The sequence below is a fragment of the Phycodurus eques genome, chromosome 18, assembly GCF_024500275.1.
Source record: "Phycodurus eques isolate BA_2022a chromosome 18, UOR_Pequ_1.1, whole genome shotgun sequence".
NCBI classification, from domain to species: domain Eukaryota; kingdom Metazoa; phylum Chordata; class Actinopteri; order Syngnathiformes; family Syngnathidae; genus Phycodurus; species Phycodurus eques.
The window spans coordinates 1,366,861-1,392,609 of record NC_084542.1 but is presented as its reverse complement, the minus strand read 5'-3'; the positions used below and the strand labels follow the sequence as shown (position 1 = coordinate 1,392,609).

Genomic DNA, 25,749 nt, shown 5'->3' with positions numbered 1-25,749 from the left:
GTAGGCAAACTGCAGGGGGTCCAGCAGGGGACCTGTGACACTCTCGAGGTGGTCCAGCACGAGACGTTCAAAGGACTTCGTGACCACAGATGTCAAAGCGACAGGCCTGTAGTCATTCAGACCCGAGATTGCAGGTTTCTTGGGGACTGGAATGATGGTGGAGCGTTTGAAACAGGATGGAACTTCGCATATTTCCAAAGATTTGTTAAAGATCTGAGTGAAGACTGGAGCGAGCTGCTCCGCGCAGACTTTGAGGCAGGATGGGGACACATGGTCCGGTCCTGCCGCTTTGTTAATCTTCTGTTGTTTGAAGATGCGTCTCAGATGGAAATATGTTGACTAGTGCCAGCAGTGTGCTTGCTAGATGGAAAGAATACTTCAAGGAGTTGATGAATAAGGAAAATGAGAGCAAAGGGCGAGTAGAAGAGGCACGTGTGGTGGACCAGGAAGTGGCAATGATTAGTAAGGGGGAAGTTAGAAAGGCATTAAAGAGGATGAAAAATGGAAAGGCAGTCGGTCCTGATAACATTCCTGTGGAGGTATGGAAGCATCTAGGAGAGGTGGCTGTGGAGTTTTTGACCAGCTTGTTCAATAGAATTATTTTAAGAACAAGGGTGATGTGCAGAGCTGTGGGAACTATAGAGGAATAAAGTTGATGAGCCACACAATGAAGTTATGGGAAAGAGTCGTGGAGGCTAGACTCAGGACAGAAGTGAGTATTTGCGAGTATGGTTTCATGGCTGGAAAGAGTACCACAGATGCATTATTTGCCTTGAGGATGTCGATGGAAAAGTACAGAGAAGGTCAGAAGGAGCTACATTGTGTCTTTGTAGATCTAGAGAAAGTCTATGACAGAGTACCCAGAGAGGAACTGTGGTACTGTATGCGGAAGTCTGGCGTGGCAGAGAAGTATGTTAGAATAATACAGGACATGTACGATGGCAGCAGAACAGCGGTGAGGTGTTCTGTAGGTGTGACAGAAGAATTTAAGGTGGACGTGGGACTGCATCAGGGATCGGCCCTGAGCCCCTTCCTGTTTGCAGTGGGCATAGGCTGACAGATGAGGTTAGACTGGAATCCCCGTGGACCGTGATGTTTGCAGATGACATTGTGATCTGCAGGGAGCAGGTGGAGGAACAGTTAGAAAGATGGAGGCATGCGGAGGAATGAAGATTATCCGAAGTAAGACAGAATATATGTGCATGACTGAGAGGGGTGGAGGGAGAAGAGTGAGGCTACAGGGAGAAGAGATAGCAAGGGTGGAGGACTTTAAATACTTGGGGTCAACCGTCCAGAGCAACGGGGAGTGTGGTCAGGAAGTGAAGAAACGGGTCCAAGCAGGTCGGAACGGGTGGAGGAAGGTCTCGGGTGTGTTGTGTGACAGAAGAGTCTCTGCTGGGATGAAGGGCAAAGTTTATAATTTACTGAAAATGTATGGGCAGACCTGATGAGGGATGTGCGAGCAAGGTGGCATCCACAAACTTGGCTCAGTTACACCAGTTCTGTCAGGAGGAATGGGGCAAAATTCCTGCTAACTATTGTGTGAGAAGCTTGTGGAAGGATATCCAAAACATTTGCCCAGTTATACAGTTTAAAGGCAATAGTACCAAATACTCACGAAATGTATGTAAAATTCTGACTTTGAAGAAAGTCATGAACAATTGTTTAAAAAAAAAAAAAAAAAATCATTCTCCCATTACTCTGGCATTTAGCAAATATAAATAATTTTGGTCATCCTAATTGACATAAAACAGAAAGCTTAGTCTGATTTAATGTCAGAGAGTGAGGGGGAAAAAAGCATGTGGGTCTCTTTATATTGTGGATGTAAATGTCTGGTTTCAACTGGAACTCTTGCCACAAGTGCTTTCTAATGTATAAGAATGACGCCGAAGTTAAATCCAATTACATCTTGGCGCCAAGACTGCGAAAAGCAGTTGTGATTTGTAGTGGACAAGAACGGAACAAGAATGACTGCTTCAATTGCTTGTGTATTTCATTTAAAAAACAACATACCAATCGAGTCATGTACAGAATAGCCTTCCTCACTTTGAGGCAACATGAGAAAACAACACGTGCTGCTTCAATTTAAAAAGTCAGTGCTCCAGTCAGTAGCTTGTCGGGAGCATAGTGCATTGCACTTTTACACTTTGTAAAGAGCAAAGAAATACGATTTATTTTATGATGCCAAAAAGAAGAGGTATGTTTACATCACGTTTATGGGCACCCTTGGTCTCTTTCAGCCATACAATACACACTCAGTGATTGGTCAGCATTTTTCTGCATATGTGAACAATCCGAGTGAACCAGAAATTAAGGATGAGATAGGGAAAGCCATTTGAGCATTTATTCAGTGTCCTTGTTATCCATCTTGAGATCCATTTACAAGCCCAATTCCAATGAAGTTGGGACGTTGTGTTAAACATAAATAAAAACAGAATACAATGATTTGCAAATCATGTTCAACCTAGATTTAATTGAATACACTACAAAGACAAGATATTTCACGTTCAAACTGATCAACTTTCTTGTTTTTAGCAAAAAAATCATGAACTTAGAATTTGATGGCTGCAACTAGAAAAGCTGGGACAGGTAGCAAAAAAAGACGGAGAAATGCTCATCCAACAGCTGTTTGGAACATCCCACAGGTGAGCAGGCTCATTGGGAACAGGTGGGGGCCATGATTGCTTCCCTGAATGGCTCAGTCATTCACGAGCAAAGATGGGGCGAGGTTCACCTCTTTGGGAACAAGTGTGTGAGAAAATAGTCGAACGGTTTACGGACAATGTTCCTCAAAGTACAATTCCAAGGAATTCAGGGATTTCATCATCTACGGTCCGTAATATCATCAAAAGGTTCAGAGAATCTGGAGAAGTCACTGCATGGAAGCGGCAAGGCCGAAAACCAACCTTGAATGACCGTGACCTTCGATCCCTCGGGCGGCACTGCATCAAAAACCGACATCAATGTGTAAAGGATATCACCGCATGGGCTCAGGAACGCTTCACAAAATCAATGTCAGTAAATACAGTTCGGTGCTACGTCCGTAAGTGCAACTTGAAACTCTACTATGCAAAGCAAACGCCAATCAACAACACCCAGAAACCCGCCGGCTTCTCTGGGCCCGAGCTCATCTCAGATGGACTGACGCCAAGTAGAAAAGTGTTCTGCGGTCCGACAAGTTCACGTTTCAACTTGTCTTTGGAAATTGTGGACGTCGTGTCCTCCGGGCAAAAGAGGAAAAGAACCATCCGGACTGTTATGGACGCAAAGGTCAAAAGCCAGCATCTGTGATGCTATGGGGCTGTGTTAGTGCCAATGGCTTGGGTAACTTACACATCTGTGAAGGCACCATTAATGTTGAAAGGGGCATACAGGTTTTGGAGAAACATATGCTGCCATCCAAGGGACGTCTTTTCAAATGGACGCCCCTGCTTTTTTCAGCAAGACAATGCCAAACCACATGTGTTACAACAGCGTGGCTTCGTAGTAAAAGAGTGCGGGTACTAGACTGGCCTGCCTGCAGTCCAGACCCGTCTCCCATTGAAAACGCGTGGCGCATTATGAAGCGTAAAATACGACAACGGAGACCCCGGACTGTTGAACAGCTGAAGCTGTACGTCAAGCAAGAATGGGAAAGAATTCCACCTCCAAAGCTTCAACAATTTAATTGGTGTCCTCAGTTCCCAAACGTTTATTGAATGTTGTTCAAAGAAAAGGTGATGTAACACAGCGGTCAACATGAGCCTGTCCCAGCTTTTTTTTGGGAACGTGTCGCAGCCATCAAATTCGAAGTTAATGATTATTTGCTAAAAACAATAAAGTTGATCAGTTCGAACGTGAAATATCTTGTCTTTGTAGTGTATTCAATTAAATATAGGCTGAACATGATTTGCAAATCATTGTATTCTATTTTTATTTATGTTTAACACAACGTCGCAGCTTCATTGGAATTGGGGTTGTACTAGTATATTGCTGTATGACAAAGCAAGATGTCTTTGTTTGAGGGGGAGGGGCGCCAGTTGCATGAGTCAGATGATAACTAACTGCCTGTTCATGTATCTATGACCTCACTGAAGTTGAAATAGGCAGACGCTTCTTAGCAGCAGTCTGGAACTGTCTCCTTCAATGCATATCTCTTATTATTCTCAAATTGCTTGCCTTAAGCTAACACATTTCCCCTGAGGTCATTCGAGTCGGGCCCTACTAGTGCAGTGCTGAATTGTCTCGCTAGAGAGGACAAAGAGTGTACTCATACACGGACCTAATGCTGGATATGAAGGATAACAAATAAATGCTCAAACAGCTTTTCATAATGATTTAAAAAAATATTTTTTTTTTAGCATCCTTCTTTTTCGATGATAATTAAGAATGTAAACCCACGAATAAAAACATTACCTGTATATTCATAAAGGTTTTATGACGGCGACAGTATGACCCTGGAATGGGTTGATAACATTTCCATTGTTTCCTATGGGAAAACCGATTTGAAATCCGAACAAATCGGACGCCTTGTTATGATTTTGTTTTTCCGGTACAGTAATTTGCTTCTCGAATCAGAAGCCATTGTGATTACTCCTGTAGCTCTGAATCAGAGACATCAGTTCCGACATGTCCGACACATGCGGGTAGGCGTTCATGACGCCGTCAACTGTGTCCTTGGGGAAGAGTGTGCTCAGCTGGGTCCTCATCTCCTTGCGCAGCTCGCCTGACGGGCTCCCAGCGCGGTTGCCGTGCGCCCACGCGTCTTTGGGCAGGCTTTGGCTCTGCTTGTGTGCGGGCTGCCTGAAGTAGTGCGTCTCAGAAAAGTGTGAGGGATGCTCCTGCTGATGGAAAGGCACAGCCGGGTAGGAGGCCCAGGCAGGGTGGCGGGCGTGAGGTCGCGCCCCAGCCCGATGGTAACCACACGTACAGCGAGGGCACGCGGACCGCTCGCAGCTATGTCGAGGGAGGTAGTAAGTTCCTCCGCTGAACTTTTGGTTGTTGCCGCTGTGCGACCCCGAGAGGGAGTAGTCGTCGTGGCTCGGGCTGTAGCTGGCCACCCCGCTGCTGAAGCTGTAGGGGGGCCTGCTTACGCCGTAGGGCCCATCCTGGAATTGGAGTTTGGACATGCAGCTGTCCAGTGAGCTGAACGCTTCATCCGCTTCCATGTTTGGCCAAGGCGGGGGGCCTGCCGGACCCTTGGGGCTGCTGCTGTCTCGCCGGTAGACGAAGTGGTCACCGTGCGGAGGCTCGTCTGTGTTGGCGGAGGGGGTATATTCGCGTGGATGCGTGTCTTGAATGGTCGGTTTGTAGCTTGAGGTCTTGGCTCTGTCCCTGAGCTCGTCGGCCACAGACAGTTGTGATTGGTTGGTCCTTTCCGGGTGATAGAACTTGCACTTCACGCCATACGTACACTTTTTTCCTAAAAGAAAAAAAGTGATGTCAGCCCTTAGTATGCCATTCAAAAAGCCTCGCGAGCATGGCTGATGTATGGCTATATTGTTATTGGTTATTGATCTAAGGGGCAATTATGATTCATCCATCCGTCCATCCGTTTTCTGAGCCCGCTTCTCCTCACAAGGGTCGCGGGCGTGCTGGAGCCTATCCCAACTATAAGTTACGACACCATAATAAACATTGTTTTTGCGTCTGAACAATGTAAAGGCAGACTTTTTGACCCCAGCTTTTGTATCGGATCGAATCGGATTGACCGATAATGTTGTGGTCGGTGCGTTCATAATAAAATTGGATGTGTAACAGAGACATGAACCAACCGTAAGGACAGTGGAGCAGTTTGTTGTCTGCATTCTTTGGCTTCTTTCGTAGAAAATCATCAATGGTGGGACCGTTTCTACCCAAAGGATCATCTGGAGGCATGAACCTGTAGCGGCGGGAAAAAAAGTCGGTAATATCAAATAGATTCACTTGACAACATGAATATTGTACGCAAAAAAGTGTTTGACAGCATATGTCTCACTTGTCATTGGCAAAGGTGTACATCAGCAGTCGCTCCTCGATGAACTTCTTCCACTGGGGATTCTCCGTTTGAAGGTCACGGTAGTTGTCGTTGGATACGATGATCCCGTCTACGTCGTAAGCCAGCCTCACGATGTAGCGGTCGTCGTAGCACACCACCCTCTTGCCGTTCACGCAACGGGATGGTGTGTACACTAAAATCTTCCTCCTCTCGAGATCATGGAGTATGTGTTGATCTGTCAGGCACAAGACAAGATTAGCCGAAAATCACATTTCTATACAATGGAAGATTTCTTGGGAAATGGATATATTTATAAAAAAAAAAAAAAAAAAAAAAAAAAAAAATTCTCTCTTGCTTGTCTATTGTGCTTTTTTTTTTTTTTTTTTTTTTTTTTTTTTTTACATGTATCTATAAATTTCAATTGGGTTTTCAACATCAGTGATATAATAGAACAAACAACACAATAATCTAGCAGACAACGGAATTTTTCTATTCACATGGTTTGCGGTGCAGGGCAAAATTCATATTGCTCAATCATCACAGCCCTTATAGCTGAAAGGGGGGAAAAAATGCTATTTGCCAGTCACACCCACAGGGATGAATATGAATGGAATGGAAGACTGAATAAGTGCTGTGTATTTAATATAAAATAGAACATTACGAGGTAAGCACAACTCGTTTATTTCAACAGTAATTTTACTCTGTTTTTTGTTAACTCACATTTGTAAGAAGAACAAACAGCAATGTCTGGTGGTGCACTGGTCCAATGCAGTCGCCACCGGTTTGGACGAAGCTTTTTTTTTTTTTTTTTTCAATACAGTATAATTTAATTTGTAATTTATTACACTCAGTAAAATTCAAAGTCACCCTCTGCTGTATGTTTTTGAGTTGCCATGCCACACAGAGAACCAGACCACACACATGGCAGGCATGCGAAGAGAGATCTCGGAGTCAAGGGTGCGCATTTCGTGTTCGAGGACAACGCAACAGTTTTTTGTGTGTGTGTGTGAACGGAGGCCTTCTACACATCTGGCATTTGAAACTGATGAGAGAACCTCTCCTTCCCTTGGAAGGGAGTCGGCCGAGCATAAATCTCGCTCCTATGCTCTGCAAACTATCAACATAGGTGCTTCGTAAATGCCTTGCTTGTAATGTCTCCATGTTTTGTAGTCTTTAGCTATAATATAAGCTATAATAAATAATGTCACTGCCATGATATTGAGCCAGAAAACCGGGGACACATGAGGATATGCTTTACTGTACACGCACTCTTCTCTGAGTTGTTTTTCCTCGCTTACTAGCACCTAGATAGATACATTTCGGAACCGAGTGTCTGAATCAGATCACAGAAATTTCTGAGAGAAAAGGGTTTGAGCCCCTATGAATGCGGCAGTTCAGCCAAGACCTCATACAATTTTGTCAAAGCTCTCTGGTTCACTGTGCTTTACCTGCCTACTGCTTTTTCCAATGTCGCAGTCCTGGATAGTCACTTTTGGTTTTGATTTGACTTCAAGGGAAGAAGCTACCCATTGACGAGGGTGTTCCAGGGCTATTGTGAGCCAACAACAATCTACAATGCTGCAAATTGCGACAGTTTAGAAGCCCCACAACTGTCTTATGATTCTATTTTGACACAGTGTGTTGGCGACTTGTTGGTTTGTGCTGCCACAGAGCAGCAATGCAGACATGGCTCCCTTCTCAACCTTCCAGAAGGGGAGGGTCACAAGGAGAGTCTGTAACGGCAGGACAACGTATCTCTCCAAAGAGGTCTGATGCCATTCAGAACCAAAACCACAAATGATGTCCTTTTTGGGAATGTCTCGCTTGGACTCGTGTAGCGGAGGAAGGGTTTCTTGCAATGATGTGAGCATAGCAATCGGACCCACTTTGGGATCCCTGATCTCACCAAACCAGCCAACACAGACTGCGGATGAATATGCAGGCTGCACAACATCAGTACTTCTACAAAAAACACGGGGACTGCCTTTGGCCTATAGCATGTCTTGCTGCGGCCACCCAGCCGGCGAGCTACCAGCACGGAAGGAAAAAGCAGCCTCACATCAACTCTACTCCAGTTCTCCTCCACTCAACTGAGAAAGGGGTGAGTTTAGCGTTTGGAATATTTCTACAGTTTGCAAGGTATAAAAACGGACATTTTATCTTCTGTTAACAAACATCAACGGCACGTCCACAAGCTCCGCTTGCAGTTCCTCTCAATGCCAGTGTGTGGCGCCTCACGTGCATGGGTGAATATTAAACCACATAGTCTGCTTGAAAGGAGTGTCCCTCCAATCTTTCGGTCAGGGACGGAGTCTTTTGAAGACAGGAATCAAGATTTGACGGGAAGCTGCTAATTAGGTTACGGTCCACTCGACGTCCACCAGGCACTGTCCTAGGCACTGCTGTCTCACAGCAGGGCAGCGTGGAGGAGTAGGGGGTTCTCAGGTCGTCGCGACTCTCTGTGACGCCTCAAAGCTGCGGCGTGCATGTCCGCTATATATTTGTTGTTCGAAACGGATAAGAGAACCTGTCTTCCAGGTCTCTACGTTTTGTGCTCCCTCACCCAGTCAAGCTATAATAATGTTTCTGCCATGATAAGTAGTCAGCGATGCAGGGAGACAGGAGGATGATTCACTGAACACGTTCATCTCTAACTTGTCTGTCTCTCTTCATGCTCAGCCCCAAGATAATCCATTTCTTAAAGACAGGTGTCTGGATCAGATACGTTTTTGCTTCATCTCATGCCGACAAACTCAAATTCCTGCGACAGAAGTCGGCTGGCAAAGGCTCCAGATCCCTGCGGCTTTCAAAAGGTCAAGCAATATAGAAAATGGATGGCAATGTTGGTACGAGCACGCCAAACATTGTTAACTATGACAAGAGGTGCCGTGGTCGGTCCACCAATATAATCGACCACGGAAGAAGGTGTTAGAGGGTCATTAGGGCAATTAGAAAGTCCATATTCTCATAATTGAACATGATTTTAAAAAACAGTTAAGATGTCAGCTTTGTGGTAGAATTCATGCACTTTGTTTGTTGTAAAACTAGCACAGTTGCACAATGCACTGTATGTTAAAGTCATAAATTGTCACTGTTGGAAGAAACCTCCTATGTCCAAGTTTTTCAAAAATCGATAGTATTGGTCAGTCCCCAGGTGGATCTGTTCTTTTTACTAATTACTGACCAATCTAAAGCGTTGAAAATGGCTTGACGATGCAATATTAATCACGGAACTTTTTTTTTTTTTTGGTTTCTTGAAAAGTGATGTTTATGAGACCCAGGGATTCCGCGAAGGGATGGCGGCGAAATGAAAAATGCCGTGCCTCCTGAGTCCGCGGTTAATGCGGGGAATCATGGCATCATCGTGACTTCACAGGTGGGTGCGGTAAGGTTGAGAATTCTTCCATTTAAAACCCGCTGATTCATGTTGCAATGATGGGTCATGTGACCTTACCTGTAATAGGGGCCTCGGGTCGCGGCTGCTCCTTCCTCCACAGGGGAATGAACACGGTGATGTCTCGCAGTCCCTTTTCCCAGAACCAGTTCACTGCCATCTGGAGGCCCTGACACGAGAACACTTTCTTGTCTCCATAGCTACACACACACACACACACACACACACACACACACACACACACTTTGGAGTCAACAACAGCACCGCACTATCGTTTTTTTCAGGAAGGAGACAGCTCAACAGTGACACTTCTGCGAGTACTGTACTGCCGATAACACAGTACCATATAAATGTTGTGGTTTAATGTGCACCCAAGGTTAACGTTATATAATCCGTCCGATTTAGTTTCCTCCTGATGTCACCTCTTAACTAGAAAGCTTGTCACATGAGGAAAATTCGCTTTCAATGAACTAAGTAACTTGTAACCTGTCTGGCATCATTTGTGGCGTTGTCGCCTTGTACACGCTCCAAAACTATTCCTACACTGCAAAGTGCGTAAGCCGAATAATTTGGGGATTTTGAATGACATGAATGAGTTATTGCACTTCATATTGGTTTGCTATTCGGCGGTCTTGCGCCATCTTGGAATGGTAACGTGTTAATAGTTGAATTTCACTGAAACATTTGCCATGGTGCATTAAAAAAAAAAAAAAAAAAAAAAAAAAGGTTTACACCACTTTGCTAACGGCGCTGGCTCTCTTTCCAAATCATTTCAATTGTATTTGGAGCTTCCTTATCATGAATGTGTCAGGTGAGCAAAAAAAAGGTGTGACCGAGAACAATCTATCCCTCCTTTTCTTTATTGACAACTTCCTTGTGAGCTCGTGTTGATTACTCAGACGCAACTGTTACAAGCGTTGTGTTACATGTTTGAGAGGCAGTCGTTGGAATGCGACGGCTAGTTAAAAGTGGCGCTCTGGCCTGTGGGAATTTTGTGAGTCGCTGAAGAAAAAGAGAAGCGAATGTCACATTTTCACTTCCTGGTACTTCAAAGAGGAAGTGAGGTTGGGTGCGAACTGAATTAACAGGCGCTGATATCGGGCGAAATGTCAGTTATTAATTAGTTGGTTAACGTTTTGTGAAGAATAAATTGATTACTATGGTGATCCCACCTTGAGTTCAGTGTTCCTCATGAATGATATTTACACTTCTCCCACTTACAAACAGCAATATCAGAGATTGACTGGGATAAATAACAACCAAGTGTGACAGCAGCTTCAACTTGCTACATGGCAATTTATCTGTCTTTTAGCTGGAAATTAAAAAAAATGGATACCGTGGTTCCTCGAGCTACAAGTGACCCGACTTCCGGGTTTTTCGAGATAAGAGCTTTGACTGTAAGTTGGTAGTGAACTGAACTCAGTTCACAGTGAGCAAATAGTGAACTATTCTTAAAAAAAAAAAGAGGCTTCAAGCTGTTTATTGCCACTCGCAGTTGAAGTTTACTGTTAAGGGAATTGCACGTGTATTTAAAACCACTAAACAGCTAAATGCTAACATAAAATGGAAAATGCCATTGATATGCTAACAGTTCGCATCACTTTTAACTTTAATGTCGCTGGAATTTGACATCCTCCCTCAGCAATATCTTCCATATTATACAGGACCACACAGCACGTCGCAATTTCACGAGAGCTAAGAGCAAACGTCTCAGCGCCCTAAACCGGAAGTGATGTCATCAAATGAGACAACAGCGATAAACGAATCCATTTCAATCATCATTAACTGTATACTATTTATCCTACTCCTCTAAAAAAATGATAAACATATTGTATAATTTATAATATTTTCAAAATATCCTTTTTTCATTTTCTTTCTTTCACCTGTGTCATTTTCAAGGTCACCCAGCAAGCGGTGGGGCGGTAACATAGCATCTCTCTTGATAAGCAACCACGCAACATAAAATGTTTGCTTTATTATTTTTACTATTATTATTTGGGGGTGACTGGAACGGATTAATCGCATTTCCATTCATTTCAATGGGGAAAGATGATTTCATCGTAAGCATGGTCACAGAACGAATTCAACTTGACTTTCAAGGCACCACTATATATAGATTTGATGGCGGTTTCGGGGAATTTGTGTCGCTTGAGTGTGATTAAGAAACCCAATGCAAGCCTTTTGGGAAATTTTAAGAACTTTATTTCATTTAATAAATAGATTTATCTATTTTTTTTATTTTTTATTTTTTTTTTATTCAATTATAAGGTTTTCTTTTTTCGGGAACATTATAGTGGGGTTTGACACCGAAATAATTCATCACTACGTGTACCACGCATGCTGTATACCGCTTTTCAGATTACCGAGAGGATTACCAATGGATGTCGCCAGCCACATTTACAGGGCACAAATAGACATGACTATTCACATTCGCACATATGGCCAATTTAGTCATGAATTAACCCAACATACTGTTCTTGACCAAAGCAACACAGCTGACTCACCTCATGGCAACATTGCTTCCATCTATGACGACCGGTCTGAACGCAAAAGCAGTGTCTTTGTCTGGTACTGGTCTGGTGGGCCCGGGGCTGCAGCCTCTTGACACCAGTTTGGGGCTGCTCGGGACGCTTTTGTCACTGCGAATGTGGCAGGTCTTGATGAGCTCTTCGAGAATGTCGTTGGTCTGGGCATCGCGGTCGAGGGTCTTCAGTACGCTATCAATGTCCTCGTGGGAGTAACCCAGCTTGAGAAAACGCTCCACTTTGGTGGGCTGCTTTCGGTGGTCCATGACACAGTCGAGGGAGATTTTGGAATCTGTGCACCTTCTTAAGCTTGGTTCATCTGCATCTCGCTTGTGATTGGCCTGCGTTTTGAAACAGTTGAACGTTTCCTGTCAAACTAAAAAAAAAAAAAAAAAAAAAAAAAAAAAAAAAAAAAGAATTACACGTCGTGTATTCAGAACAGGGATTTCCGACCTTTATGGATATTTTACAATTGAAGAATCTCACGGCACACCCACAAACAAACATGTCACAAAAAGTGGATACGTTAATTACTGTCTGTACTTCCTGCCATCGAATAGAAGAGCATTCATTTGTTCTGTCCGTCACTATGACTCACTGGCATAAATAGATGAATAAAGATACATTATTTCTTGCAAATAAACAATTTCTTGAGCAACGTGTAATCGCTGATTTAGAACAATCACACAAGTTTGGCTTACAGTCGGCTAGCTTCATGCTAACACATACAGTCGGCTAGCTTCATGCTAACACATAATAGGATGATTTGCAAAAGATATTTGAACACAGAAAGGTGGAGCAACCGATAATATAACAATACTCAGGCATACATTACCCTCTGGGAAGAGTGACTAATGTTACTACAGCTTACTTTTTTTAGATTTTAATTTAGACTGGCTCCATGTACAGTATATCTGTATGAGTGTGTATCACACTGCCCCCTGGTGGCCGAGGCGCACACCAGAAGGAGCAGCACAATGTCCATTGAATTGAATCAAAGTGTGGCCAAAGAAATGATACATTTCTTGACATTCTATTTGATTATGTGATTACTTTATATTTTATATAAATATACAGTGTGTTGTTTTTCGTATTTAACAAAAACACATTTCAAACATTTATGTTGTTTTTTGGAGGGAGGCTGCAATTGGTTAATAGCTTTTTAATAGATTTGGAATACGAGTGTTTTGATTTATTAACGTGGCCATGGAACGGATTAAAGTTGTATTTCAAGGCACCGCTGTACTGTACTTTGTGGGAATACTTTAGGTCGGGAGTGTCACGTGTACACGTGCACAGTTTGCCGTTACAGTCAGCTTGCATTGGGGCCAAGTGGGGCAGTAGCCAAAGTAGTTCACTGGGCAATGTCACATGTTAGGACCGTCTTAAACTAAGGTCCCCCATTTGGTATAAGTTTTTTTTTTTTTTTTTTTTTTCCTCCCCGGCACAACATGAATTTCCCAGTGAAAATGTGTAATATTGTTGCAATACTTCCTAGAAACATCGAAGTATTATGTCAAATTTGTGAAGCAGCAACCATTAAAAATTCCAGACGCTGTCAAAACAGGCCACAACTCTATGGTTCATGGTCCGTGAAGGCATGAGTGAATGAGTTTGTTCTGGAAGAATTTGACTGAAGCGTGACTTCAGCCTAACGGATGAATTCGGACAGAGATTGCGAAGCAGCAGAGCCTCTCTCTGGTCCAACATCTTGCAGAAAGTCTTCCAAGAAGTGTAGAAGCTGCTGGAGCAAATCTTTTTTTTTTTTAATAAAAACTTTCTCTAGATGCAATAATAGTTCGTCCCAATACGTTTGTCCATTCACGCTGCTTCTTCCACTTACGATTGAAGGATTCAAGGTGTTTCTTTGTCATTTTGATAAAAAGCACACGCTTGGAACAAAATTGGTTACTGTGGGCTTGGTAGCAGCCAGCAATAAATATAAAACAATTAGCAAAATTCCGGACAAAAATGGTGCAGCATCGGTAAAGTAAAACAAAACAAAAGTAGTCCCATTTGGGAGGATGTTGAACATCCAGTGATGTGATGTCTTATGTGCAATTGTGTGCAGCAGTATGATGTGGTTGAGTGGTATGGTATGAGCTTAAAATACAACGCATGCTATATGTGGTTAGTTAACACCTATAGCTGCCAACACTAAAAGACAAGTATGTTATGATGTTTTTTTTTTTTTTTTTTGTTATGATCAAATGATTTGTGGTTTTATTCTCTCTTAATAGTAAGTCTTTATGTAACCTGTTTTATATTATATTGTCTCGTAGATGTATTTTACTGCTTTTTTACATCATGGCCAGGGGACTACAGATGAAAACTAGCCTTCTGGCTAATTCTGGCTTTTTTAACCATGTGCATTTCATGTGTTTTATGAAATTGCATTGTCCCCTTTCAAATAAACTGATTAATTAATTAATTAAATTATGACGAAACTAAACGACAACCCAAACACAAAACATCCTGTTCTTATCTTACAAACGAAACATTGCTATCAGCCTGCCAGTACTGCATTCCCAGTGTTATTTCAAGTATGAGGAACAAAGTGACACATTCTGACTTTTCTACCGACAAAAAAAAAATAATAAGACATTTTATGAAAACATTTATTTTGCTGACAGACAGTTACTCATCCGGATGCAATCAGAATTAGACTAAATTTGTTCATATTGGGCCGCTTTTGGGTCCTCCTTCGAGTGCAATAGTTCCTTTTGTTAAGTTCATAACTCATCTGCTGTATGTAAACAACACATAACGTAACTCTTAATGACAAGCCTCAAAAGTAATCAGCTTCATATTGAAAAGAATTCACATTGAACATTTGTTTTTGGGGTGAAATCGTAAGAAGTACTTACACATCAGAACTTAAGGGAAGCCGGATCGCAGAGCTGATTTGGAGCGTTTCTATGGCTTGCTGTGCCTCGCCACTCTGAGCAATGCAGCCGTCATTGTCAGCAACTCTTATTACTCATAGGAGGAAGTAGCTTCTGAGAGAAGTAGAAGAGAGAGAAGAAGGAAAAAAAAAAAAAAAAAAACTCAGTAAATTTGCACTCACTTCCTCATCAAGACTCTCAGCCTGAGGGCTTTATTTTCCTTTTGAGCTCTTCCTGGTAGGTTCCTACCAAACCTTTACTGAAAGGTTGAGACTTGTTCACGTGGTAAAAGTGCGGAATCACCCATGACTGATTTTCTTTCTAACTGGAAACACAACAAAGGCATTTAAGTATCACAGAATGGCTTACTGGAGGTTTCTCTGGGAAATGTGCACATTTTACAACACTTCGAATCTCTCCCTTGATTTTTTTATTCCAATTTTTCTTGAAGCACAAATCGCATGAATCACGCAAAAGTGATAACAACAATGATCGTTTGGGTTAGCTCGTAAACATGGCAATGTTGATGAAAGAGCTGCTTAGATTTATTTTCTGGTCACGTGATGTGTGCAAAGGCCACTTGTTGCGAGTCATTTGTTCCCCATCGCCCACTGGAAAAAATACAAACACTAGCCACACCCACTAGGATAGGGGCAGAAAGAGATGTGCCCCAGTTGAATCATGACATGAAATCGACACATTGGAAAGAAAGAGCTCCATTTTTGCCATGTTAAAGGCCATTAAATGGCCATCCATTCATTTTTTTACACTGCTCATCCCGTTAATGGTCGAGCAGAGCTGTGACTTCGGGCGAAAAGGCAAACTACACCGCGGATCGGTCGCTGGTCGATCACGGGGGCACATGGAGACAGACGACCATATACGTTCCCATTCACGCTGCCACTGGGTGGGACTTGAATGCACGCTGTCTACACGTGTGTCGACCATCAGTGACTTGATCACGTTGAAATAGAACTCACTCCATCCATCCGTTCATTTTGTGTACCCCTTCTCCTCCCTAGTGTCGGGGCGGGGTACACCCCGAACTGAATAGAACTAGAACTCACTGGTTGCAAATGGTAACATATAACATTTCGAAGCAACTTTCCCATGACCGTTTAACAAGCTCTTCTGGTGGGGAGGTTTCGTGAATTCAGAAGTGCTCAGACTGGAGTTGTAGGTTCTTCCCTTCACTTGTATTATGTATGCAAGTGTGGTGAGAATGTTTCAAATAGAAAAAAGACGCCCGGGCAGACATGACGAGGTTGACGAAACTGAAAAGACAGGGAAGTAGTTTACTCGCAATGAAAGTCCGCTGTAACTCTGCTATCTAACCAGGATGTCAAAGTTCTCCAACGAGTGTTGAAATGATTTGTAGCGACGGGCTCGCAAAGGCTTTTGTGGACTTGAGTGGAAGTCTGAATTGTAAAAATAATACGCACGTCATGGTGACAATATTGTACTGACACGGGAAGCTTCAAAACCACACACACACACACACACACACACACAAATAAAACAAAATAAATACATCACAGATCCAAAATGGTGGCTGGAGGACGTTTAGCTTCGAGGCCATAATAAGATAGTCAGTGGACACAAAATTAGGTACACCAGCACAAGACAATGAGATTCAACGCAAGAGCCGAAATGATGATAACGCTCAGTTTTGATTATTATTATGTTTAATCTTTTGTAATGTTTCATAACATAACGTTTAATAATATATATATATTTATGAATCAATAACCTTTTCACTGATTGGCTGGGAGCAATCACATGGTTCGAGTACATCATTCCAGTGGGGCATCCATTTCCACTTTTCAGTTCCTTCCTCAAACAAACGGCTTCTATATGTGTTTGATAAAGGGGGCACCTACATTGTTCTCATGGCTTATTTATATTGGTAAAGGAAAGAATGAGCATTGTGACAAAGCTACGTTTCCCAGACAGCGCTCGTGAAGAGGTGGAGGGGGACGACGGGGCTCAGTGTTTCCAACATGAGACATCACATGGCGCTTTTTACAGCGTCACTTCAGGGCCGCTACACCTTGGAATGGGGAACAGGTTGTGAAACTTACTGTCAACCATTTTCCCACATAGGAACTTTCGGTGGGAGTTTGTGAACACTTTCCACTGTGGCCATAACTATAAACACAGCAAAATCACACAACAACAAAGGTCAACCTAAAGTTTAACTTTGGTTCATTAGCAAATACAAGTTCAGATGTATTTGTTAAGAATAACAAACGCTATGCACATGCATTTTATTCTTTTGCTTCAAAACTGCTTCCTTATTGAAGCAGTTTTGCGGATGTTTGCTTCCTCTTTCTTGATGTACCACACTGGAGATTCATTCACGCCATAATGGCGTGCCACACATGCATACCTTCTGCCCTCTTTGATCCTATCTGAAAGTTCAATTTTTTCGCTGTTGGTCATCATCTTCTTCTTCTTCTTCTTGGGCGCCCCGGAGGAAGCTTTTGCAGGGGCAGAGCGGTTAGGCGGCATTGTAATGGCTTAACTAATCCAAAAAACGTTATCGCTTAAACAAAGAAGGTTATCACGAACACAACACGAAGATACAGCATGCGAGACGGTCAACAGCGTGGACGAGACTGGCGAGACACAACAAGGGGAGATACTGGGTGAGGGTGCGATGATGCGCAGCCAATCAGCTCACGGGATAAAATCCACTCGTGCTCTCATTGGTCGATGTCGCGCCGGGAACCAATCACGCGCCTTGTATGAGTGCCCGTGGCATGTGCAGTAAGTACAAATCCTCTGAGTCAACTCATCTTTGTTTGGCATGCAGGGAAACCTTCTCGCTCGTGCATCAACATGAAACAACGCGTCTTTCCGCAATATGGCTGCTGATATGGCTGTATTTTTGTCATTTTTATTTTTTGATTCATTTTATTTTATTTTTTTTGGATGAATAATTTGGAAAATCCCGCGAAGCACTGAAGCCGCAAAACGTGAAGCGCGAAGTGGCGAGGGAAAACTGTATTCACAGGCAAAAGATTTGCAAAAATCAATAATCTATCGATTTTAATCTTTTGTACTATAATCCCTATTCCAATGAAGTTGGGACATTGTGTTAAACATAAATAAAAACAGAATACAATAATTTGCAAATCATGTTCAACCTATATTTAATTGAATACACTACAAAGAAAAGATATTTAATATGCAAACTGATAAACTTGATTGTTTTTAGCAAATAATCATTATGGCTGCAACACTTTCCAAAAAAAGATGGGACAGGGCCATGTTTACCACTGTGTTTACATCCCCTTTTCTTTTAACAACATTCAATAAACGTTTGGGAACTGAGGACACGAATTGTTGAAGCTTTGTAAGTGGAATTCTTTCCCATTCTTGCTCGATGTACAGCTTCGGCCGTTCAACAGTCCGGGGTCTCCGTTGTCCTATTTTACACTTCATAATGCGCCACATATTTTCAATGGGAGACAGGTATGGACTGCAGGCAGCCCAGTCTAGAACCCGCACTCTTTTACTACAAAGCCACGCTGTTGTAACACGTGAAGAATGTGGTTTGGCATTGTCTTGCTGAAATAAGCAGGGGCGTCCATGAAAAAGACGTTGCTTGGATGGCAGCATCTGTTTCAGCATTAATGGTGCCTTCACAGATGTGTAAGTTACCCATGCCGTTGGCACGAACACAGCCCCATACCATCACAGATGCTGGCTTTTGAACTTTGCGTCCATAAAAGTCCGGATGGTTCTTTTCCTCTTTGGCTCGGAAGACACGACGTTCACAATTTCCAAAAACAATTCTAAATGTGGACTCGTGAACACAGACCACTTTTCCACTTTGTATCAGTCCATCTTAGATGAGCTCGGGCCCAAAGAAGCCGGCAGCGTTTCTCGGTGTTGTTGATAAATGGCTTCTGCTTTGCATAGTAGTTTTAAGTTGCACTTACGGATGTAGTGCCGAACTGTATTGGTTTTCTGAAGTGTTGATTGTTTATTATTTACACATTGATGTCGGTTTTTGATGCAGTGCCGCCTGAGGGATCAAAGGTCACGGGCATTCAATGTTGGCTTTCGGCCTTGCCGCTTCCATGCAGTGATTTCTCCAGATTCTCTGAACCTTTTGATGATATTACGGACCGTAGATGATGAAATCCCTCAATTCCTTGCAATTGTACATTGAGGAACATTGTCCTGAAACTGTTCGACTATTTTCTCACGCACTTGTTCACAAAGAGGTGAACCTCGCCCCATCTTTGCTTGTGAATGACTGAGCCATTCAGGGAAGCAATCATGGCACCCACCTGTTCCCAATGAGCCTGTTCACCTGTGGGATGTTCCAAACAGGTGTTTGAGGAGCATTCCTCCACTTTCTCCGTCTTTTTTGCCACCTGTCTCAGCTTTTTTGGAAAGTTTTGCAGCCATAAAATTCCAAGTTCATGATTATTTGCTAAAAACAATTAAGTTGATCAGTTTGAACATTAAATATCTTGTCTTTGTAGTGTATTCAATAGGTTGAACATGATTTGCAAATCATTGTATTCAGTTTTTATTTATGTTTAACACAATGTCCCAACTTCATTGGAATTGGGGTTGTATTTACACCAGTTACATGAATTTCTTTGTGTTTATCAAATGATGTCCAATACAAGAGCTGTATCAAACAATGGCATGGAGAGGTACGCTATTAATACTGAGGTTGTATTTGTACTGGTGCAGAACTTGACTGCAACATACTCTGAAGAGATTTGTATTTTGCCCCCTTAATGTAGTTAATACTGGCCAAAATATTAGAAACAACTGTAATCATGGTGCTGTGCAGTTCTACATCACTGCAAACCACAAGCACAACAAAAACATGTTAAACAAACACCTACAGTAAGTGATTATAATTCAAAATTGACCATTATCTTAGTACATCGAGAACTGGGTATAGCTCTTCTATCAGACCTTACTTTCTTGTGTACCAACTGAAGTGGCCAGTGAGTGAAGTATTTATTTATTACATTTTTATTTTGAGAATCTTGTCACATATTTTAGTGACAGTGTTATTTTCCGACACAATAGCATCATAAACATGACATGAAGTGGCAATGCAATTTCCTATACCGCTTTGCTGCCACAATGCAATTCAATTAGATCACATATCCCAAACCCAACTCTAATTACTGTGGTGAGGTGCTTACTCACTCCATGGCGAGCTCATTTGACAGGAAGAAAAGGCTCACCCACACTGTCACGCCCATTAACAACTACGTTGTACAGATCCCATAGAGAGGATTTACTAAAGAGTGAAACAGCGAGGTGACAGATGGAAAAACGTTTACTTTCACCTCTAACTGACAACGTCAGATATGTGGCCGAGATTTCAGCAATTTTACAACCTATTCTTGGAATTATACTCCCTATTCAATTTGCTTCACGTGATCTCCAGCAAGAAGGCAACCTTTCCCCAAATGAATGAGCAAGGAAATCCTGAAATATGAAAATAGGAACAGCTTTACGGACTGTGTTTAAGTTAAGATGCGACACACCGGGGGCGATTCTAGGATCAGGGGTTTAGGCGTGCTGAGCTCCCGGCAAGGCAAGATAAAGTTTACAAAAAAAAACAATAATAAAAAAAAAAAGGTTGGAAAGACTTCCAGCTCCAGTAAGTCAGTCGGATAACACTTTCAAATGTCACGGTTTTGTACATTCTCATGCAATTTCAATCTCATTTTTATGAAAAAGCCTAACACTTTTTGGGAATGTCTGTGACTAAACCATCAAATCTGAGAAAGGTTATTTAAATTTTGAGCCACAGCATAAGAGGAATGGAGTGGATTCATAAAACAAACATATGTAACCCTACTAATTCAGCGGGAAGATAACATACAACAGCACCTCTACATACACGTTGAGTATCCTTTTTTTTTTATGCCGTAAACCATCCCCGTGTAGTATTAAAAATACAATGGACCTTAGACTTAGTTTTGTGACTTCTATATAAAGTCCAATGCAAAACACATTAAACAGAAATTTACGTCTGTGAATACTTTAAATGTAAATTTTTCCAATCCTCTTTTTGCTCCTCCATCTCTCTGTGCCCTAATAGGAGTTACGGGCATCTTGTCAGTTAATTTAGCACATTGGAATTATTCTTGGAATAATGCTAATTACACAATTCCAATTCAAACACTTCCAACTTGGAAAAAACTTCAACTTGGTCCTACCCAACAACATAAACGGTGAGCTACAATTAAATGCAGCAAACATGAGTCATTGGAATGACGATGGTGTGTTGGTATTGAGTGGTTGAAGTTAAGAAGTGTCCCACATATATACTGTACATCATTGGAAGGCAGCATATTGTACTGTGCGGCTCTTTCCCATTCTTGCTCGATGTACAGCTTCAGCTGTTCAACAGTCCGGGGTCTCCGTTGTCGTATTTTACGCTTCATAATGCGCCACACATTTTCAATGGGAGGCAGGTCTGGACTGCTGGCAGGCCACTCTAGCACCCGCACTTTTTTACTACTGTCATGGGTGTGTGTTCCGGTTTTTGTCTTCCCCGTTTCACACGCACCTGCTCCTGAGAGAATCTTCACCACCTGTGCCTCGTTCACCCTAATTACCCCTTGAATTTAACCTCGTGTCTCATTCTTTCCAGTCGCCAGTTCGTTGTACCTTGTCGTCGCGTTCCAGCGTTCCTTGTTTCCACATCACAGACTCACAGTAAGACTAGACACTGTTCCGATTATCGACCTCGCCTTTTTGGATACTGTTGCCTTTTTTGGATTGCCTGCCTGTGTTACCGACCTCTGCCTGTATATTAAACCTCTCTTTTTGAAACGGTCCATTTGTTTTAGAGTTGTGCATTTTTGGGTCCTATCCTCTGTTCCGTTCATGAAAGAACGAACTGGCCATAACATGGACCCAGCAGACTCAGACCCGGTGCGCAAAGCCCTTCAAGTGCAAGGTCAACGCATCTCGAAGCAGGATGAGCAGCTTGCTGCCCTCCACCTTCATCTAAAGGGACTGTCAGAGCATCAGGACACTATGATGAGACAGGTGGCCTCACAGTTTGAAGTGCTAATGAATGTGCTTCAGAAGAAGGAACCAGCTGACACAACACCCGATGCCGCCACTGTTCCACCGTTTCCAGGTGAAGCAGTCACCATGCAGCCACCTGCCACCTCCGTTGCTGTCTGCCCACAGCTCTCTCGACCGGAGAGGTTCTCTGGAGATTCTGGGAACATTAAGCCATTCATCACTCAGTGCGAACTCCACTTTGAGCTGCAGGCAGCTGCCTTCCCCACCGAGCGGGCAAAGATCGCTTTTGTCATTTCCCACCTGACTGGTCGTGCGGAGGCGTGGGCTACCGCTGAATGGAGCCGCAATTCCGCCGCTTGTAACTCTTGGGCTTCTTTCGTAAAGACGATGGAGCAAGTTTTTCAGTTTTCCACACCAGATCGTGAGGCAGCTCGCTCCCTTGTCACCTTACAACAAGGCAAGCGCAGGGTGTCAGATTACGCGATTGAGTTTCGCTTTCATCAGGGCACTACTCGATGCATTTTTCAAGGACTATCCCCCACCGTCAAGAATCATTTGGTCCCACTAGACCGGCCGACCGACTTGGACACTCTCATCGCTCTCGCCCTAAAGATCGACAAAAGGCTTTTGGATCGCAAACTGGATGGAGATCGGTGGAGGGATGCACTTGGAGGACGAGCCTCAGTGACCAGCCAAACCAAGGCAGATCCCCTTCTGCCAGTTTTAAATTCACTGGCTAGCGTCACCACGGATGAACCCATGCAACTGGGCAGGTTCCGTCTCTCCCCTGAGGAACGTCAATGGGGCGGTGCTTCTACTGCGGACAGTTGGGTCATCCCGTGAGCAACTGTCACGTCAAAGTTGCTGGTGCCGGTAACAAGAGTATGGGAGCGGTGAGTCTAAATTTCATTAAGGAAGACCCTACCCGGCTTCTTCCGAAAGTGACACTATGCTCTCCAGTTCAAGAGATTCATACATCTGTATTTATTGACTCTGATCCTGACTTGTCTCAAGTGCCCACCTGTTACCATGACATTAAAGAAGTTTTTGCTAAATCCCTTCCACCCCACAGACCTTATGACTGTGCAGTTGACTTGCTGCCTGGAACCACACCTCCACGGGGGAGATTGTTCTCTCTTTCAGGGCCGGAACACAAGGCCATGAAGGAGTATGTGGAAGAATCACTGGCAGCCGGGATCATTCGCCCATCTTCATCCCTTGCGGGAGCAGGATTTTTCTTTGTGGACAAAAAGGACAAGACCCTGCGACCCCGTATCGATTACCGGGGTCTCAACGAGATAACTGTAAAAAACAGGTACCCTCTTCCTCTCATCTCCACCGCCTTTGAGTTCCTGGAGGGAGCCAAGGTTTTCACCAAACTAGACTTAAGAAATGCATATCATCTAGTCAGGATAAGGGAGGGGGTTGAATGGAAAACAGCATTCAACACACATTATGAGTATTTTGCTAATGCCTTTTGGACTCACCCCAGCTGTTTTCCAAAACCTTGTCAATGATGTCCAGCGTGACATGTTGAATTGTGTATGTTTTTGTCTATTTGGACGACATTTTGATACTCTCCCCGGATGAGGAGACTCACATTATTCATGTGCGCTCTATTGTATTGCAGCGGTTACTGCAGAATCAACTATTTGTCAAGGCTGAGAAATGTGAGTTCCACAAGGCGTCCGTTTCTTTTCTGGGTTTCGTGCTGGCTCAAGGTGAAGTCAAAATGTACCCTTGCAAAGTCGATGCAGTGATTAATTGGCCTACTCCCACGTCACGCAAAGATGTACAAAGGTTCTTAGGGTTTGCAAACCTCTACAGAAAATTCATCAGAAATTTCAGTTCTATAGCCTCGCCTTTGCATGATTTTACCTCGCCACACAGACCCTTTGTGTGGAACCCGGTTTGTCAATCAGCTTTACAGAAATTAATATCGAGCTTTACCTCCACTCCCATCCTCACTTTGGCAGATCTCAAACACCAGTTTGTGGTAGAAGTTGATGCGTCTGATGCCGCTTTTGGAGCAGTGCTCTCCCAGAAATGTTTCAAGGATAAGTTACATCCTTGTGCTTCTCTCTCTAAAAAACTGACTCCAGCCGAGAGAAATTATGACCTAGGTGACCGTGAACTGCTGGCTAGACGGGGGCACAGACTCCGTTTTTAGTATGGACAGATCACAAGAACCTTGAGTATATTAAATCTGCTAAAAGATTAAATGCGAGGCAGGCTAGATGAGCTCTATTCGTCACTAGATTTAATTTCATGTTATCCTACCGACCTGGTTCTAAAAATGGTAAGCCAGATGCTTTATCACATATTTTCTGCGAAGGGAATTCTTTATCCGACCCTAAGACTATTTTGCCCAAGTCATGTTTCAAGTTTCATGGTTTTCCCAAGAATGTGGTATCTGATAGGGGCGCCCAATTCATTTCACGATTTTGGAAGGAGATTTGCAGTCTAATAGGTGCAACCGTCAGTCTGTCATCTGGGTTTCATCCTGAAACCAACGGACAAACAGAGAGGCTGAACCAGGACCTGGAGACTGGGCTCCGATGTCTCGCTTCACAGGAGCCACAATCCTGGTCTCAGAAGCTGGTTTGGGTCGAGTTCTCTCACAATTCCCTCCCCTCTGCATCTACTGGTCTATCGCCTTTTCACGTTGTGCATGTTTACCAACCATGTCTATTTACTGCCATAGCCCCAGAGTCCACAGTTCCAGCGGCATTGACCTTGGTGAGACGCTGTAGGAGGACCTGGGAGCGAGCCCGCCAGATGCTGCTGCGCCTGGACGGTCCTACAAGAACGCAGCTGACCGTAGGAAGACACCGGCCCCGAACTACAAAATGGCTCAGCGAGTTCGGCTCTCCACCAAGCATATTCCACTCCGGGTGGAGTCCCGGAAGCTCGCTCCCAGGTTCGTTGGGCCCTTCTCCATCACAAAGATCATCAACCCTGTCACCGTGAAGCTTAGGCTCCCTAAGTCGATGCGGGTCCACCCTGCTTTTCACGTCAGCCTGCTCCAAGCCCGCCCGGGAGTCCCCTCTGGTCCCGCCTTCTAAGCCCCCTCCTACCCCCCGGTTCGTGGATGGGGGTCCTGTCTTCACTGTGAGGCGGCTGTTGTCGTCTTGTCGGAGGGGGAACGCGTTTTAATATCTGGTGGACTGGGAGGGCTACGGGCCTGAGAAAGGTTCATGGGTGCCGTCTGTGTTTATCGTGGATGACTCGCTCATTCGGGAGTTCCACGTTGCGCATCCAGGGGCTCCGGGGCCGTATTTTAGTTTCTGAAGTGTTAACATTTCCCGGGTTACTGTCATGGGTGTGTGTTCCGGTTTTTGTCTTCACCCCGTTTCACACAGACCTGCTCCTGAGAGCATCTTCACAACCTGTGCCTCATTCACTCTAATTACCCGTTGCATTTAACCTCGTGTCTCATTGTTTCTCGTCGCCAGTTCGTTGTACCTAGTCGTCGCGTTCCAGCATTCCATGTTTCCACGTCACAGACTCACAGTAAGACTAGACCCTGTTCCGATTATCGACCTCGCCTTTTTGCCTCACGTTTTTGTATACTGTTGCCTTTTTTGGATTGCCTGCCTGTGGACCGACCTCTGCCTGTATATTAAACCTCTCTTTTTGAAATTGTCCATTTGTTTTGGAGTCATGCATTTTTGGGCCCTATCTTCTGTTCCGTTCATCACAACTACGAACCCACACTGTTGTAACACGTGCAGAATGTGGTTTGGCATTGTCTTGCTGAAATAAGCAGGGGCGTCCATAAAAAAGACTTTGCTTGGATGGGAGTATATGTTTCTCCAAAACCTGAATGTACCTTTCAGCAATACCTTCACAGATGTGTAAGTTACCCATGCCATTGGCAATAGCACAGCCCCATACCATCACAGATGCTGGCTTTTGAACTTTGCGTCCATAGCAGTCCGGATGGTTCTTTTCCTCTTT

General features: G+C 43.6%; 1 protein-coding gene across 1 annotated transcript; it reads right to left on the bottom strand.

Moving 5' to 3' along the window:
* Positions 1 to 1,968: 1,968 nt before the first annotated feature.
* Positions 1,969 to 14,875, bottom strand: LOC133417113 (probable ribonuclease ZC3H12D). Its single transcript, XM_061704615.1, has 6 exons — positions 14,743 to 14,875; positions 11,855 to 12,251; positions 9,411 to 9,550; positions 5,957 to 6,191; positions 5,754 to 5,860; positions 1,969 to 5,401 (listed from the first exon to the last, which is right to left on the bottom strand). The coding sequence occupies exons 2-6, from the start codon at positions 12,139 to 12,141 to the stop codon at positions 4,554 to 4,556; spliced, it is 1,617 nt and encodes a 538-aa protein (XP_061560599.1). The 5' UTR covers positions 12,142 to 12,251; positions 14,743 to 14,875; the 3' UTR covers positions 1,969 to 4,553.
* Positions 14,876 to 25,749: the final 10,874 nt, after the last annotated feature.